Here is a 19,578-nt window from a genome sequence, read left to right on the forward strand (position 1 = left end):
TGCAAACCCCTTGAGTCTGGTGAGTGTGTGTTTGCCGCGTATGTCCTGTTACTGGTTATTTGCAGATTCCCTTAGGAATGTAGTGTGAAAGCAGGCATTATCACAGCAGCTTTGGATTTCAGAGTCCAGTTCACATTTTAAATGTGAATCAAATCAACAGTTCTGATGCCCACAGAAAAATAGACTAATTCTTTTTTGGCAAATTGCTTAATTATCTATTTACGTACATACATACACATTCTCCGAAAAAAAAGTACAAAAGTTGTCACTGGAGCGGTACCTTTTCAAATAGTACAAAAATGTGCCATTTAGGTATAAATACATACACTTTAGGTACAAAATATGTGTCTTTAAGGTACTAAAATGCACGCTTTAAATAAGGTAAATAAGGTACAAACATGTAACATGTACCTTTTGAAAGAGTACCGCCAAGTTTTGTGTGTACTTACTGTACATACTAGGTGTCAGCGGTGCTTACTAAACTTTCATCAGTACAACTTTCATATTTTCAATTGTGCCTATATTTAGATTTTGTTTTTAGTAATTTGTCTTTATCTGCAGAACAGAGTCATACACAAGCTGCACACACAATAAAAAGCTGCTTTGTCATTGACAAACGATATTGGTGAGTTTTGTTTTCTACAATTGGATGTAGGTAAATGTCCACCTCATTCAGCTCTCATTTTTGTTTTCTGTCTCCTTAATATTTCAGTGTGAAAAACTATTGCAAATGATTCAGGGTGTGAGTGAACTGTCCTAATAAATCACAAACCGTTTCAGACCTTTTGTCCAGCCCGTTTGAATGGCTCCTGCCCCAATAAAAAGGGTCTAGCGACACCCCTGATAGATATGCTAACAATTAATCGATCATCGAAGAATAACTTAAGTGATATAATGTATCTATGTACACAGATTTGGGGTGCATGTGTAACTGAGGCCAGCGACTGACGCTAGTTTGACGCAGGTTTGAGACCCGCTCTGAGTGATGTGTGAGTAGGACCTGGGGAGAGGGGTTATAATGGTGCCATGACCCGAATGGGAGTAAGGTTTATAGGGGGTGAGTGTAATGGAGGCCAGTGGTAGGTGCTGTGCAGATAAACCTCACTTTCCTGACCTTAAGAGGTGCACTAGCAACTGATGCTGCAGTCTTTAGCCAACTTGTTGGTGCATCCACCTTCAATGCTGGAGACCCGGGTTCGAGTCTTGCCCGTTTGCACTATTAAAGTTTGGATCCCATTAAAATCATCATACACAAAGTCCTTAAAAATGGAAAGCATAGAAATTTAGTGACTAAGTCAGATTTCCCAGAAAGATAATTGTTTCATCATATATCGGGCTTTGGGACATAAGCAAGACAGAGCTCATCTCTTGTCTCATCTTTTCTTCTAATATTCCAAAGCAGCTGACACCATTGTAAATGGCCAGAAAACCGCTCATAAATGCTCGTCGCACCGCGTGTGCATCGCTTGCAATATTGAGCGCAGCTGCCGCGCGCCTACATTCGAAATAACGAACTTGAGCGTGCAAAAGACGCGATATGTGAACGGCTCCATCATGCTAGCACTAAACAGCGCTGTGAGATCCAGTGTGAAACTATTTGAATTCAGCAATGAACACAAATGACCCTGTGATTCAAACTAGTTTAAAGCTGTGTGCAACGAGACAGTCAGAAGGCTTTTCAATCTACATCGCCATCATTTACCATGGATTTACTGTAATAACACTCACTGCACCATGGTATTGTGGCAACAATGTGGGATATTGACATTGAACTTTATTACAGGAGTAATGGCATATAATTATATTATGTATGTGTGATTAAGCAATAGCATGTGTGCATTTATACTGAATCTTTTTAGACTACCGTTTTTCATACGAATAGGCCATGTTATTGAGGTACCATTGTGTATGGTTTTAACTGTGTTTATCATGATTTAAAATGTATGCATGCTACTATAGGAGACCTATGCTTAATTAAAAAAAAAACTGGGTCAGAATAAATTTAACCATATAAAACTGAGACTGAGATTGCTACAATTTTTACAGATGTTGCTGATTGATAATGAACAAAAATTTACTTCTGCATCCTCAAGCTACTATCAAATGTGCATTTCTAAGAGACAAACAGTGATATTATTATTATTATTATTATCATTATCAAACAAGTCAAACCTGTTTCTTGATTTGAAACAATATTCAATAATAACTCATTAGAACATGCAGAAATTAATTTTCTATTTAGATGTTTATTTTGTTAAAGGGGTCATCGGATGCCCATTTTCCACAAGTTAATATGATTCTTTAGGGTCTTAATGAAAAGTCTATAATATACTTTGGTTAAAAATTTTCAATGGTTGTGTAAAACAACACCCTTTTTACCTTACCAAAATCAGCTCTGCAAAAATCATCTCATTCTGGTGAGGCTGCTTTAAATGCAAATGAGCTCAGCTCGCCCTGCCCCTCTCTTCTCTCTGTGGAAAGACGAGTCTGTTTACTTTAGCCGCAATTAGCCGTTAAACTTGCTAACTAGCACAGTATTTGGAAGGCAATTGCATAGATTCATAAAAAAACCCTTATACTCACTTCTGCTGTAAGTGAAGCCTCTGTCGGTGTGACGCCACAACAACAGGCATCTGAGAATGGCTTGATCTTAAAAAGGGGATATTATTTTTACAGATTAATTAAAAACCACTGCATGGATTTTTATCATTATAGGGTAGATTTGTACATACACTGCCAACACACATTAATGTTCAAACAACATGTAAAAGTGAACTTAGCATCCGATGACCCCTTTAAGGAAAATTAATGGTCTGGTTTCCACAACTTTCACTTTGGAACAAATATCTGACTTTAAACTTAAAAGAAATAAAGATTTGACATTTATCGTGATAATTATCGATATCGACTGATATGAAAGAAATTATCATGATTTTTTTTTTTGCCCGTATCACCCAGCCCTAGTTTCAGCCCTACTGAACACAAAACAATAGAATATCCTGGCCACTCATTCCAATAAAATGAAAAGTTTTTCATCTACTTCAAGGCATCTTTATCTACTGCAACTATTTATTAAATTAATCATTTGTCAGACTGACACCCGGGAGCGAGTAACAAACCATGAAGAATTGACAGCAGGCTGCAGAAAAATACTGTCCTTTATCTTTTCACTTATGCATAATAACAGGAACATTGCTCACAGCAGGAGATCTGATGTCCAACAGAGATTGTCTTGAAATGTATTATTGAACCAGTGTATTAATGGCTGTAGTGGTGGTACTTCTCTGAGAGGGTTTTACTGTGCTTAGCGTTAGTAAACTTAAGCACAGTACAATAAAACGCAAAGCTAACATAAAGCTGCAAAAATAGTATGAGTATTATGGTATTTGCTATTACAGTCATAGCCATGAGCACATTGGGTTGTTGAGCAGATGCCCCTTAACTGAGGGGATTGTGGGTGGAGAAGGGCTGAGACCCTTTAGGACTGAGAAAGAGAAGCTTCAGGAGATGGCAGCAGATGAAGAGAGCTTCTCTTCTTGCCTGAAGTCGACTGCTGCCTGATGCTGTACACAAGCCCCGACTCCCTAAGGAACAGCTGTCAATAGCCATTAAACTGCAAGCCTATCGGTTTTCAGTATTATGGTGGCCTGATGGAGTCATTCTTGACAGTAATGGTCCTGATGGTCATGGGCAGAAATCACTGATCTATTTGTTGATTTTTGTCTGCAATGGCTTGAGAATTGCAGAGATAATGCGTTATTAGCAGATCAGATGCTTTCCTTCAGATCAGAGGCAGAGATCTATACTACAGCTTACAGTATCAAATATCACAGCTCTATAGATCTGGCCTCTTATGGGCTCTTTATGCCCTAATGTAACCTCCCCCTTTTGGACTCTTGCATCACAAAAAATATCTGTCATTGTGTGACTCATTAATGAATCTCCAGGGGAACTGCTAACGTCTGACAGGAGGTGTTGCCCCAGGCTGTGGTCAAGATTGATTCTTTACCTACTCTCACTCTTCTGTCTCTCCCTTCTCTTCCCCTATTTAGCTAGATGAAACGACAGGGGTGTAAACCAGTGTTTACTTTTTTGGGAGATGCCATCTGGTTCAAATTTCCCAATTACTATCGATTACATAAAATAGCAAAACACTACAATAAAATAAAAAATATATTTAAAAAAAAACAATAAACAAATATATGTACTATGGCCTGTTTTAATGGTTGCATAAGATTTAAATAAAATAGATTATAATTTAATTAATTATTAATTAGGTTAGGGTTACATGTTGTCATGTGAGCAACTAATCAGTAATGAAATAAAGTTTATGGTACCTTAAGTATAAAACTGTTCTTGCTCATTTCCAGGATATGACTGAAGATAATGGCTTGCCTTGATGGATTTAGTTCATTCAGTAAAGGATTTGTGTGTACAGTGTTTCCCCAGTGATTTCTTGTACTCTTCTTTCAGTTTTTGATAATCATTCATTTAACCCCTGGGCTGTTGGATCTTATCTGGCTCTTATGAGGTCAGATGTATGGATGGCATCATATTAAGGGGCTTTGTTACCAAGCAGATGGCACTCATCTCCTTCCTCTGTGGAAACAGACAAGGGTGATGCATCTATTCAGAGCTGGCCAACACTCCATGTGGAAAGTAAATGTGTGAATAAGCAAACCAGTAACACCTGCCCAGAAGTGACAGACAATAGAAACACAACAAATGTGTTTTGACTGTAAAATGGACTCTGTTTGATAAGTTGAATGCAAAAATAACCAAAAAGCTATTTGATTTCACACTGTAAATAGAGTGAGATAAAACAGTTTTAGATGCTTTCTGCACAAAACTATGCCACTGTAAAACTTTTCGCTGTAAATTCGCTGTAACATCTGGATTTCCAGTTACTTATAATCTTTTTTTACAGGACTACTACTACAACACTTACAGCATAGTACTGTTATTAAAACAGTATCCTCCTGAAATCTCTGTAAATACTGTATTTTAGTATATTAAACTGTTTTGTCTACAGCAATTCATTGTATTTATTCAGGGGGTTACTGTAATTATTGCTTTTCATAGTGCCCTTAGAATAAATTTGTCATTAAATAATTAAATAGGAAATGGAAAAGTTTAACATTTATTTTTTTTAAGTAACAACAGAAAATTGTAAGCTAAAAAATGTAAGCTGAAATATCACCTGTATTTTTTTAGAAAAACATTTAAGTTAACAATTTTAACAGTTAACAATTAACAATGCAGTAATCTTATTTTTTTGTTCTTCCAAATGTGGCCGAAAAACTTTTTACAGAAGTATTTATATTTCACAGTACTGCTTTTTTTGCACAACACACTTTTCCTTTCTTGGATCTTGGGCTACTTCCAGGGATGATTTAAAGACAAAAGTGCCTAAAAGTCAGAAAAGGAAAGTCAAATACACACACTTATCTGTCAGAATGCCCATCTTTGCAAGTATCCTCGTAAACACACATTTATGTTTTAAGTGATCGTGAACAGTTGAGAAAGAAAACTTGTTTATCAGCATATAAGATCTGTGCATTTAGTCTTAAAGTAATAGCATGCCAAAAAACCTGTTTAATTTACACCGTGAAGACTATGTAGTGGTTTTTGTATATAATACATAATTTGAGTAGTATTTCTTATTTCTAGTGGTTGAAGTGTTTCAGGGAGGTCATTTCATTTCATCAACTCATTGCAAAAGTTGCAGAGTTTGGCCACTTGATGGCACTATAAGAGGGGAAAAAAACATAAATAGCTGTACCTGCGCAATCATTTGTCCTTTCAACATGAAAATCAGTGTGCAGTGTATTGGTCTTAGATGCTACAAGTGTCTGCGTATCTCAAAAAACATGGGAACCATTGGCCAACGAATTTTGAGCACCTGTTAGACGAGATTAACGAAGGCTGTTTGGAACGAAACTCAGTGGGCCTGTTCGAATCACGGCCCCAAAGGCCTGAAAGAAATTTGTAAGAAATCGGCCACTTGGGGGTGATATCGTATTTTTCAAGGGTGTAAATGGTTGTACATTGCACGTTTTTTCACACATACACGCAATATTCCTATCATACAATAGATACAACTAGTCAAAAAGCTACTTTTGCAAACTAGTACTAGGTTTTTCGCTCAATCTGGAAAAAATATTGCAAATAAAAGGGTCATTTAGAAAAGTCCAAATGTACCCAAAAGCCTAAAGAAAAACTTGACACGAAATCTGCTGAGCACATGCGACAGGTGATTCTAAAGAAGCATGCAGTGGCTGCATACAGCTGGCGCTATAACAGTCATAAACCTTAAAAATCATAATATTTCTATGATAAATTACCTGGATTTGCCAAAATTGCTTTTGTTTTTTTTTTTTAATCATTAATTAAGAGGGTTACAGGCTTGCTAAATAATGTCTTTTTTCATATGTGCTTAAATGCCTTAAAGGGGTCACAGATACTAAAGTTCACTTTTTCATGTTGTTTGAACATTAATCTGTGTTGGCAGTGTATGTACAAATCTACCCTATAATGATAAAAATCCATGCAGTGGTTTTTAATTAATCTGTAAAAATAATATCCCCTTTTTCAAATCGAGCTGACAGAGGCTACTCCAACGATAGTTGATTGACATGAGCTCTTACCTTAGACCAGCTGTCACAGTCCAGTAACTTTCCATGTTTTGATGCCAGAGCAGGGATGTAAGTTAGACAAGAACATCTCTGACTGAGCAATTGAGGTGTTGCTGGATGTAATAATGAACATAGTGGTCATCATTTACTCCCGACATCTGAGCCCCTGAAGATGCAGTAGATTACGTTTGTTTGTGAAGGGAATGCAGCTCCTGATCTACATATATCCGTCTATATTCACGTAAGAAATCCATGATCCAGCTTCACCTACAGCAGAAGTGAGTATAAGCGTTTTTTTATGAATCTTTGCGATCGCCTTTCCTTATAACGTGGTAGTTAGGAAGTTTAGCGGCTAAACGCGGCTAAATGCGGCTAATGTAAACAAGACCGTCTTTCCACAGAGAGAAGAGAAGGGCGGGGTGAGCAGAGCTCATTTGCATTTAAAGGAACAACCCCTTAGAATGAGATGATTTTTGCAAAGCTCATTTTGACAAGGTAAAAAGGGTGTTGTTTTACAAAACCATTGAGAATTTTTAATCAAAGTATATTAGAGACTTTTCATTAAGACCCTAAAGAATCTTATCAACTTGTGGAAAATGGGCATCCGATGACCCCTTTAAAGCGATTGAACCCCGGTAATCACTGCTTGCAGCTATATTTAAATTGTTTGTTAAGTGACGTTTGACAAATAAACCAACTCAAACCACAAAAAGCTTAAAACTACATATAAATTCGCTAAAAACAAAAAACTACTGTATATTTATTGACATTTTGTAAAAGATACAGCATTTTACTGTTTAATGAATATACAATATAAATCTGTTAGAATGTACTTGTAAACTTACAGTAAGATTTTACAGTGCACTATAAAACAAGATTTAAGTTGTAAATAAAATAGATAATTTGAGTGCGTTTTACAAAATGTTATTTCAGTCTTTCTACTTAAAAATGTCATGTTTAATTAATTGTTACTGGCTGTTAATTTGTAGCCATCTGTGAAATTGTACTAGCAATTTCTAAATTAAAATTGTTTCAGTAAATTCTTCACCGGAGTTTTATAATGCTGCTTGGTGTGATGATATCACAGACATTGTTAAAGATTTTTTAACTGATCTTCAACCTTATAAAATTAAACATTAAAACACCTGAATGTAACAGGGTTGGTACAAAACATGTTTCAAAAGAGGAATTCCTTGGGTTTTTAATACCTTTTCAATTAAATGACAAGTCATGTATTACCAGCCACACCGCATTTAAATTTGCCCATTCACTTATTCAAATTATGTATGTATGAGAATTCTATCTATGACAGCGATGAAATTACATGAATAATATGCAATAATATTGTTTTGGTTAGGGTAGTAAAGATTAATAACTATTAATTTAAAAGAATAACCCAATAAAAAAACAACTAATCTAAACATTAGGGAGGGAGCCAAACACATTCCTTGAAATTTTCAGGTACAAATAACACAGTTTCCTAAGGAAACATCCTTGGTTATACAGGTGGACACTTCCAATAGAAAATCACCTCTGGACTGGACAGTGTTTTAGTTATTTTCATTTCAATCATTAAGTAAAAAACAAGTAAAACAAAAAAGTTGCTGCGTCCAGTCAAATAAATATTTTTCCAGTTTTTCCAAAAGATAATCAATATGTGCTTTTTGCCTCAAAAAGTGAAAGAATTGAATATTTTGGATCAAAATATGCAGCTTAGTTGTATTTTATTGCAGCTGGTATGGGTATATTCCATGTTCATTGTATCTTTACAGTGCTTTCACATCTTTTGCTTCCTGTGTTATACAGCATGTGAGTGCTGTATCACTAATCCATAGCTATTCTGTCATATTTTCAAGATCACAGAGCCCTCAGGCTTGACCACATGAGCTCACTCATCTTTTTTAGATATCCTACGTACGTGCAACCAAGGTGATCAAGTACCTCTTAGCCCAGGATCAAATGAATATATTAGTTTTCACAATCATCTAGCCAGATGGATCTTTTGTGTACTGAGGTCAAAGCTAGCCCAGGTTTCTTATTCAGTATTGGCAGAACGTGAGGTATGGTCTTTGGTGCAGGTCTGCTGTCTCAAGTGCTGTCTAATATGTGTTGCCTGAACTCCATCACAACCGTATCAGATGAGAATGTGTGACATTTTTGTTACACAGAACATTAGAAGGCAATATTATGACTATCACATCCATGTGAGAATGAGTAAAAGCAGGAAATAGAGGAAACTTAGCAGTTGACTGGTCGTTTAAACTGATGGGTGGTGCTGGAGGCATGTACAGAGATCCCCACAGGGGTTTGTGATAGGCTAATAAGTGAGATTGGATCAGGAAGTCAGTTATCTGCCAGGGGGAAAATGGCGATCAAGCCTTGTACTGTAAATAATTTAGTCTAACAAAACTAAGCAGGTGTCACTGAGTCTTTCATTACATTAACAATAAACTGTTATTTTTTTCTGAAATGCATATATGGAACAGTTTTGACATTATTGGCCAGGTTTACTAAACAGGTCAAATTAGCGTTAGAGCGCAATTCCATAAAAGCACCAATGGGAGGGGAAAATTCTGCGTGTGACATACTGACAATGTGCACATTAAAGAACACAGAAGCAGCCAGCGCAATCTACGCAAATTACTGCCTGCTTTAAGACATGCTTTTTTTTGGGTGTTAAATAATGGTGCAAATATAAGTAATTTGACAAGCACAGACATTAGTAAATGGTGTTGAATGATTCATTTTAATACTCTCCTCCCATAAATTTTGCATTTGAAAGAGAAACTTCCATAAATGCATATTCAATAAGGGGAAGCTTTTCAGCTCTAATTCTTCACTGCGCGTCTTTAGTAAATCCTGACAGTACTATTTTAATGCCAAATGACGGTTTGCCCTCCCGCAAGCTGTTAGTATATCTGGCCCTATGTTCAGTGTTTACGTTGCTAAGGGTGTTGCGCAGACAGTGATACACAGAACCATTGTGTGATGCAGTCATAGTCATGCTTTATCATGAATAAAACACAGCTAATGACCAATCAGCATCAAGGACTGGAACTAACCATTTTATAAGTAATAATAAACTTTTCCTAATACTAATTTATTAGTTATATTTATGCTGTGCCCAAGTACAACTGTATATTATGCTTTGTTTTAGAGTTATTTCACTAAAAAGTCATAAAATTTTTCTTTCTTTCAATTTTTCTTTGTGTAGACCCTTTGACCCTGATTGTCATTTGGCCAGAAAAAAGAAACTAAAAGCTACATTTTGGACCAGGTTTTTTACAAATAAAGCTATAAAGTTTCAGTTACTCTCTAATTATATGTTTGATGGACTTTACTATACGCTTTTTCTGTTTTAGCAGTGCTGTTCTGTAGACACAATCCATAGACAAATGCTTTTTTTTCAGGCAGTTTTCTCCAGAACTCGATTGTGGGTAAATATTGGATTTTAAATATTATTTTTAAGGAGTAAATGTGCTTCTCATCAACAGACTTGGTGTCTCATGTTTGTCTCTGCTGGATTTTGTATTGATCCACAGATCCATCACTTGTCCAGCCCAATGCCATTTTATGTCTGGTCTCTTTTGGAGTTTGTTAATCTCATCAGTCAATCTCTGTTTGTGGTATTTGGTCACGGAGAGAACAACAGTGTTCTCAAAGGAGATTAGTTTGGACTGCTGAGGAAATGCCCTAAATTATGTCCCTCTGGCCTAATTCAGGGGTCTGAGAGGATTGTAAAGTGATGATAAACTGTTGCTAGAGCAATACATGTAAGTGTTTAGATAGTCCCACATGAAGGATGTAGAGAGATATGTGTTGATGCACAGTCTGTCTGTACTCCCAAAGCTGAGGTAGTGACTCTTTGAGGACTTTGATAAGCTGGCCAGAAACAGTGCAACCCAGACACATGAAAAATATGTTTTGCTGCAGTTTCAAAGTGAAATGTCCAGTGAGTGGCACTGAAAAAGCATATTCAGTTTTCTCAGATAAATGTGACTCTGCAAACATGATGTTTCAGCTGGAAACCGCAGCAAATTTTTTGCATTGGGAATAGGGCTGGGCGATATATATAATATTAGCGATAATTTCGCAATAATTTTGATGACGATGTAAAATGTGTAAATATATTGTGAATATCAAATATTTCAAATTTAAACATACTTTCCCAAAAGAATGCATATCAAGATATATATTGAAGATCATAAAAAGTTTCACAATATTGAGATACCAATTTTTTTTAATATATCGCCCAGCCCTAATTAGGAAGTTTTTGGAGTTTTGCAAAAAATATAGGTACAGGCAAATTTTTCAGTGAAGTTGAAACGTGGCTTGTTTGTGCACATCACAGAAAATTGTTGTAATATACGAGGTGTCTCAGTGAATGCTATTAATTTGGTGGTCGTTGTAACAGTTAGACTCCCAAAAGATTTTGAAGGCTCGATGTAGCAGCATGCTATAAAGCATAAATGTAAGTGTTATTTTGAAGTGTTCAGCGTTATCTCCACTGTCCAATTGAAGCAGCTGTATCAAAATGATCTGCTTAAAGGGATTTCTGTTTAAGATGTCGCCTCACCTGTCTTAAGTCTCTTAAGTCCTGACCTTTGTTGTAATCAGCTTTCACCCGCTGACCCAGAGCCACTATAGTAACAGCGCAGAAGATTAAACTTGAAAAAATGGCCAGCTGTTTCCCAACCAGACTTCTCTCAGTAAAGATTGAGAGTGAGTAATGATGATTGAAGCAGCTTTTTGCAGGGTTAATGCTACCTTAATGCGGTTCTGTTTGACACATGCTGCTAAAGTCTCAGATGCTGCCGACATAAAGCCTAGTCCACGCAGAACCACCTGATTGACATGGAAAATGACCAACCTCAGTTTTATGACATTTAAGGGTGACTAACTCTTAAGTAAGATATACCACGAATGATAAAGTGGTGGCCCATTTCTCTTATGCTCATAAAAGCTGCATTTATTTGATCACAAATACAGTAAAAACATTAATATTGTGATTACAATATAACTAACCATTTTCATATATGTTTAAATGTAATTAATTCCTGTGATGTTTCAGCTGAATTATCAGCAGCCATTACTCTAGTCTTCAGTGTCACATGATCCTTCAGAAATTATTCTAATATGCTGATTTGCTGCTCAGGAAATATATTCCTTTTTATTATCAGTGTTGAAAACAGCTGTACTGCTAAATATTATTGTGGAAGCTGATTCATTTAATGCATAGATCAATAGAAGTATACATTTCTTAAAAAAGGTCTTACTGACTAACTACTAGCAGTAGTGTATATTTTAATTACCATCATTCATATTTTTTTTTTCTCCTCTCATTACAGAGTGCTGCTGCAGCCCCGAGTCCAGTCCTAGGCAGCATACCTTCCGGTGACAGCATGCCGGGTGGACCTATGCCCCCTGGATTCTTTCAAGTGGGTCATTCCTCCTCACCCTTTAACCCCTCTCTATAAACCATTTGTAACGTTCTAACTGCAAGCCTTCAGGTGCACAGACACGTGCCACTGGCTCACAGAGGAACCATTATGCCAGTCTCTGGTCATCTGCCAAGCTGGGTGTCTGCAGGGAACCGGTCTGATTGCAACCATTAGTTGCTAATGGCAAGCAGGGTTATGCACATTCTTCACTCTTAGAGTGGGCTCGCCATTGCCCTGCTGAGTAGCACTATATGTGTTGGTGGGATGCACCTTCAGCAGTGGAGTTTTAGCGCTTTATCACTCAGGACTTTTCTGAGAGGGTGACTCATCAAAATAACATAACGAGTTCTAGGAAAGTATTTATGGATGAAAAGAGGTTTCTAATGACATTTTCGAAGAAAACATTTGGAGAAGTTTTTCTCAGACCAGATGGAGTCATGAACCTCAGAGGACTTTACGGGAATGCAGCAAGGCACACATTCTCAGATACTGAGAGCTGCAGAACATAGAACTGGTTTATGCAAGTCCTGAAACATGCATCAGTGGATATGCAGGAATACTTTGAACAGTTGTGCGTTTTGTCAGCAGTGGCATGCAAAGGGATAATCACTGGCATGTAAGCATACCGACGTACATTTTTAAGGTAATCATTCCTCATAGTTACACAGCCTGTTAGGAGCTGTAAATACTATTAAAGTGTGAGAATTAACCTACACTAGTGTACAGATGCACGTGGCTCCAGCAAATCATTTGCGTGACTGGTGTGCATACAAGGTGCTTCAGGTCAATGCTCCTACAGTGCTCATCAATGTCAAAATAATTTTGAGAGAAACAGTGATTTTACCCCCTCGTTGCTGAAAAATATAATGTAGCAATTCAGTATTGATTAATAAAATTTACGGGGCATCTAAAAAACTTCAGAAACTATTTATATGATAAGCAAATATATATATTTTTATTTGAACATTTAAAAATGCTTATGTACTGTAAAAATAAAGCATGCATTTTAAACAAAAGGGGGGGGTGGGGGGGTTATTGGCACAATGAAAGAATAAAAATGATATTAATCTGCCCAAAAGTTTGCGGACCCCTGGTTTAGACTATGGTTAAACCCCATTGCCCTCTAGTGGTGACATGGAGGATGATTTGTAAAACCATATTCATAATTATTATTCTTCTGTTCTTCTGTAGAAATATCTAAACATCCTTACAACCTGATGAATTAGCTTGCAAAGCAAAATAATTCTGATTTAAATTAACAGAAAAAAAATTTATTATGTGTCTTGATTGGAAAGTTGTTTTTCTTTTTTGGTAGCATAAATCTACCGAAATTAGTGAAGGCAGTAATAGGGTAAGAAAACCTTCAAGATATATTCTCTGAAGATATATTCTCAAGATATATTCTGTCAAAATGTACTGCATAAAATGATTTCTAGACCATTAATATGGTTAATTATATCATGCATTGCCAATCAGAATCAAAATCGATCAAAAATTAATTCAACCACACTGTGGTACAATTGAAAGAAGTGTCTTATGCTCACAAGGTCTGCATTTATTTGATTAAAAATGCAATAATGAAGCATCATTTATTCCTGTGTAAATCTGAATTTTCAGCAACCATTACTCCAGTCTTATTTAAAAGGATCTCGATGGTTCAGTCCAAGATATGGAGATCTTAATGTGGCTCCATGAGTAATTTGGTAAAATATTCACATTTTCAGAGGTCAACAAAATCAAATAATTTTTCATATAGCTTATACTTTTTTCATTTAAAAAAGGAATATCCAAAGAACAAATAATGTTAAAACTAGAAATGTACCTCATTTTTTTTCTATCAACTCAATTGCATAGGACATACATGTCTTAGTGCCATAAATATTCTTTTTCTAAAGCTGTCATGACTGTAACTATAAAAGTATTCAAGATATCTTAATATCCTTCTAGATTTCATTCTTAATAAACTTTTTTTTTTTTTTTTTTTTTTAATCTAAAAAAATCTTAAGGCTGTATATCAGGGGTCACCAAACTTGGTCCTGGAGGGCCAGTGTCTTCAGTGTCACAAAAAAAAGCATTATTTTTGTTTAAACCTTAATGCGTTTTTAGGATTCTTTGGTCAATATGAAGTTCAAAAGAACATCATTTATTTGAAATATAAATCTTTTGTAGCGTTATACAGCGCGTGCATAATTATTATGCAAGTTGATATCCCAAGCATGTTTTACCATTTCCAAACAATATCAGTCTTAACTACTATTCATTTTTTATTTAATCATTTCTAATTTATATATAATTGTTAACAAGGGCTGGAAAATGCCTTGGCACACTCTGGTGTGCATAATTATACATCTTTTACAGGCAAAATGAACAAAAATGAACTTCACTTAATATAGATCAAATGCTGTGTGAAATACATGAATGAAATACATGAATACTGATTGTCTGAAAAGCTTTTATGAACACGAAGGTTAAGAGTGATTCCTGAGGTGTCAGCACCAGTTATAGTTGGGCAAGAGTGGTGGTTGTGAGGGGATCAACAATGCTACAACAATGAGCAAGACAGTCCTTTCAGGGTTGGAGGTGGACTAAAAATTAGCTCCCAGAACTTACTGCCAGATTCTTGAAGATAAATTCTTGAAAGAGTGGTACAAAGAGGATGTGGTGCTGGTCATTCCCAATCTCAAATTATCTGTCTGTAAAACCTATAAAAATCAGTCTTAATGGGTCATTCCGTGTCAACTCAACCAGAGGTCCCCGGCTCAAATTTTAGATTTTGTTAATATTTTTTTTAAGACAAACATATATAGTCATGAAAGCCAAAATATTACATATTACAGATGTATATTTACTGAGTAATCCACTATTTTGTAGAGAAAGAGCAAAATGACAATTTTGACCTGAGATTTGGAGCCAGTTTACAGGGGAAAATGGTGTAAAATTAATTTAGAAGGCTGGCAGCATAATTATTTTATTTTTACATAGAGATTGGTAGGTTTATTAGTAACATCTGTTGACTTAAGCCATTTTGGTTTGATTATATATGCTACTGGTAAATGTTTTTTTTTTTCTAAAGTTGTCATGACTGTAACTATAAAAGTATTCAAGATATCGTAATATCCTTCTAGATTTCTTTTTTTAATCTTTTTTAATCTGTTTTAAATCTTTGTTTTTAAGGGTTTAAATGGTTCAGTCCTGTAGATATTGGGACCCCAATCCATTTTCTTAAGTTTACCTATTTTCAGTGGTCAATGACCGAATTTAGTAACTTTTTTTAACAGCTGATAGTTATTGTGTCTAAAGAGGATTGTCTGAATCACAAATAATACTACAACTAGAAGTGTATCTTCTTTTGCTCTATCAAAATTGAATACAACACACTTCTCTCTGAGTGGCAATAACAAACATTTTTCTTAAGTTTATAAGTCCTTAATTCAAGAAGTGTAAAAGATATTTTAATATCATTTGTTGTTTTTATGAAACTTTTATTTCAGAGTTCATTTTTAAGGCCTGATATAGTTTAGTTTCATATATATCCGGATGTCAATGTGGTAACATGTAGTCACACTACTGCCTATTTGAACTTTTGGTAGCATCAGAAGCTGTTAAAATGAACAAAATCTCATCTTCCAAATATCTCTAAAACTTAATTAAACATAGATTCTTACAAATACACATTGAGAGCAAGTTAATTTGCCTCAGCTTAACCATTTTAAGTGCAGCTTTGGTAAACATGTAATGTTTTGGTAATTATTTTAATAGAAGGAAACAAGATACAGTTCTAGTTTAAACATTATTTATTCTTCAGACATTCCTCTTTACATGTAGTAAGTATCAGCTTTGTGCAAGGCGAACCTATCTGTACATTTGGTTTTCGTCACTATTTATGTTTGTCTTTATACAGAAAAAAATATTAGCAAAATCCAAAGTCTAAGCTGCGGAAGTTTCCATAATTTGGTTGATTTGACACGTTAATGAGCCTAATTTATTTCACAACACTTGAGTATGTTATTCTTATTAAGTGGAGGTCATATTTTAGTCATATTTAGGTCATATTTTCATTTTTTTATCTTGGCAAAGTCTCTGAATACCCAACACCTTCTGGAGACTCCAGGTAGGTTGCAGTTCTGGAAAATGGTAGCACTGGAAACTAAAGGGTTCCTGGTGGTTTCAAACTTAATTCTTTTTGGTGTTGTTATTGTTTTTGTTTTTTGACCCTGCTGACCCATTTCACATTTTTTAATTCAATTCCCACTTATTTGTATAGCGCTTTTCTCAGTACAAATCATGGCAAAGCAGCTTGACAGAAAAAAATTCTACATTATATTTAGGAGCAGCTTATCAGTGGTTACTATGGTAGAAGAGTATGTAAAAATCAGGGACAGGTAGGATCTAAACCACCTTAAAGCCTGCCCTTGAATACCCGTATAGTTTTGTGAACTATCTATGAGTATGTCATATGTATTGAGCGTAGCACTAAGATTTGTGCTGATTTGGGATGCGACCTAAAGATAACAATGAGTTAATAATATTCAGATGCGGTTCTTCTGCTACAGGTAAGAACTCTTTCAGTAATTTACTGGGTACAGGATCTAATAAACATATTGTTGGTTTACTTGCAGCGAGAAGTATATTTAGCTCTTAGATAGAAAGATAGATAGATAGATAGATAGATAGATAGATAGATGTACTGTGTTGGGTCGCTACTTGATGTTCAGTTTAAAAGCTAGTAATATTAAGAGTAATATTAGCTCCACAACAAACCCAGTCAAACTATCTTTTGCCTTTGTCCTCTGTTGTCTTCATCTGCACCTGTCGCTTTCACCTGTCCTGTCTTTGACTTTGCGCTTTGTCTTTTTTTCTTGGCATTTGGCTGCTGATACTATGGCAACCTGCTCTTCCTGCCCCTACCCACTCTGCAGGGACCACCTGGTTCCCATCCCTCCCCTCACACTCAGCTACCTCCCAACTCTAACATGATGGGGGCGCATGGACAGGTAACACCATACATATCTATGGACACACGTTCTTTCTGTTTATTTGATTATGCTTGTTACCTGCACACATGCTTTCCTAAAATATTCTGTTTTCCCTCTTCTTCTCTCTTTCAACTTTTGTATCAGTAACATGCTATTAAATTGATTTTTTTTTTTTTTTTGAAAAACTGTCACTGTATTTTCCAATATATAGCCTTTTATGTCTCCTCGCTATGCTGGAGGACCTCGGCCACCCATGAGAATGGGTAACCCGGTAAGTCACATTAAAATGCTTCAAACAACTGTGTTTATTAACTTTTACATGTTTTAGCACTTGACTGTCTTTGTTTCTTTAGCCGCCAGGTGGGCAGCATTTACCTCCAAATATGATAGACCCTACACGACAAACAAGTACGAGACTAATGGGATCAGTGTTTGGTGCTTATTTAGACTATTTTAGGAGTAGACTTGAAAATTCAGCATTGTCATTTCATTCTGACATGCAGGTCTGTTAAATTTTAAAATGGTGTTATTATATGCTTAGGCCATCCAAACCTGGCACCTATGCAGAGAATGAATGCTCCTCGAGGAATGGGCCCGATGGGACCGGGACCACAGGTCTGGATCTCATACTGTCCTAATGCTCAACTTCACAACAGTCATTAATGAAAATCTAAATATCTTTGCCTTAGACCCCATCAGTTAGTTTTGCGCACTACTAGGACGGGCCAATATAGCTAAAACAAGTGTATCTCAATGTATTGTACCTCAGTTCTTAATATATATATATCTTGTATATTATATGCACAGATTTTTTAATTTAATTTAATTTTATAATCTTATTTACATTTATAACATTTATTTTACAAAAGATTCCTACTTCAAATAAATACTATTCATCCAAAGCATCCTGAAAAAAATTACAGTTTTTACAAATATAATGATGATAAGAATAGATACGAAATGTTTCTTGAGCACCAACTCTGCTTATTAGAATGATTTATGAAAGATCATGTGACACTGAAGACTGAAGTAATTGGCTGCTAAAAATTCAGGTTTTCATCATGGAAATAAATTACATTTTATAATGTATTCACATAAAGCCTAGGTGAGCATAAGAAAATCTAATACTATTCAAAAGTTAAAAAATATTTTTGAAAACAGTCAAATGCAGTCTGACTTTTTAATGAGGTAAAATACATTAAAATGTAGTTAACATAATCAAGGCATGTTTTTTGTGGTCTTTTTCACTAAATGGACAGATGAAAATGGTTTTTATCATTTTGTATTTATATGCACTAATACAAAAAAAAAAAAAAAACGAAACAGTGTTATTTATTTTTAAACATTTTAATAATTACGGTAATTTAAGGAATGATGCAAGTAAATTGTTTAATCCGGTAATCCAGGGATGCCTAAACTTGGTCCCGGAGGGCTGGTGTCCTGCAGAATTTAGCTTCAACTAATATTGGGGTTGGAGCTGCAGGACACCGACTGAGTTTTGGCACCCCTGGTTTATTCAGTTGTCCTACTCATACACCAATTCTCTAAATGCACCTCTTGTGTTTTAAAACACAAGTCTTCATTCAGTCTTTTGTACAGCATCCACACATCCACAGTCATTACTACATCTTAGCAGCCATACTCTATGAATTATGTTCAGCCTATTTTCCTCTAAACTAATTGTGTCCTTGTTCTCTCCTCTCTCATGTTGGCCTCTCGGGGTGCTGGGTATCTTAGTCTGATCCTTGGTTATCATTACAGAACTATGGAGGAGGAATGAGGCCTCCAAACTCCATGGGCCCTGGAATCCCGGGGGTGAACATGTAAGGACACTCCCAGTCTATTGCATTTGTGGAATTTTATATTATGTCAAGCTGGTCAGGATTCTCAAACAAATAGAGTAATTTTTATAACACCCAGAGACATCAGGAGAATTAACATACAGACTTTTTATGTTGTCTCTGCAAAAATAAACTAGGAAAGGAGAATTTTAACCCTGTAAAATATGACATGAAGTAATAGTCAGAAAAATCTTTTATCAAACCTTTAGACAAAGTATTAAATAAAAATCTATACTTGAGTATCCTATCTGATACATCAAGGTTTTATGGCTCACACAGTATGACATAGGAGAATAAGGAGCTCATATTTGAGACAGAAAAAAAACACCTCAGTTTTATTCAGAGGCCCAAACTGATCAAAAATATGCAATTTAGTTAAGTTGCTGATAAGATTCTGATAGTTTGTAATGCAAATCAGTGCGATTCTGAATTTAGGAGTATGAGAGATTAGTTAAAATGCAAATAAATATAATTTGTCAATTGGTCTATATAGAGTGATTCTGTATCACTCTATATAGTAAGATAATATTTAAAAGATTAGTTTATAAGCCTTGTAGCTTTTATTGTGGGGCAACACATTATAATTCAATACAATACAATGTTGAATGAGAGATATACAAATAAACGCTCCTCAAAAGCCTGATGTATCATATTTGATACTGATATTTTAACATGATTTTTAAAA

At 35.5% G+C, this 19,578-nt stretch overlaps 1 protein-coding gene across 1 annotated transcript in view; it reads left to right on the forward strand.

The window, feature by feature from the left end:
* The window catches only part of ssbp3a (single stranded DNA binding protein 3a), a 55,161-nt gene that overhangs the window by 16,881 nt on the left and 18,702 nt on the right, over nucleotides 1-19,578 (forward strand). Inside the window, exons 5-10 of the mRNA XM_051129838.1 lie at nucleotides 11,984-12,073; nucleotides 16,996-17,070; nucleotides 17,264-17,323; nucleotides 17,406-17,460; nucleotides 17,594-17,667; nucleotides 18,790-18,875. Coding sequence (XP_050985795.1) covers nucleotides 11,984-12,073; nucleotides 16,996-17,070; nucleotides 17,264-17,323; nucleotides 17,406-17,460; nucleotides 17,594-17,667; nucleotides 18,790-18,875 — 440 coding nt within the window. The remainder of the gene's footprint in view (nucleotides 1-11,983; nucleotides 12,074-16,995; nucleotides 17,071-17,263; nucleotides 17,324-17,405; nucleotides 17,461-17,593; nucleotides 17,668-18,789; nucleotides 18,876-19,578) is intronic.

The sequence above is a fragment of the Labeo rohita genome, chromosome 2 (genome assembly GCF_022985175.1).
Source record: "Labeo rohita strain BAU-BD-2019 chromosome 2, IGBB_LRoh.1.0, whole genome shotgun sequence".
In the NCBI taxonomy this organism is placed as follows: Eukaryota; Metazoa; Chordata; class Actinopteri; order Cypriniformes; family Cyprinidae; genus Labeo; species Labeo rohita.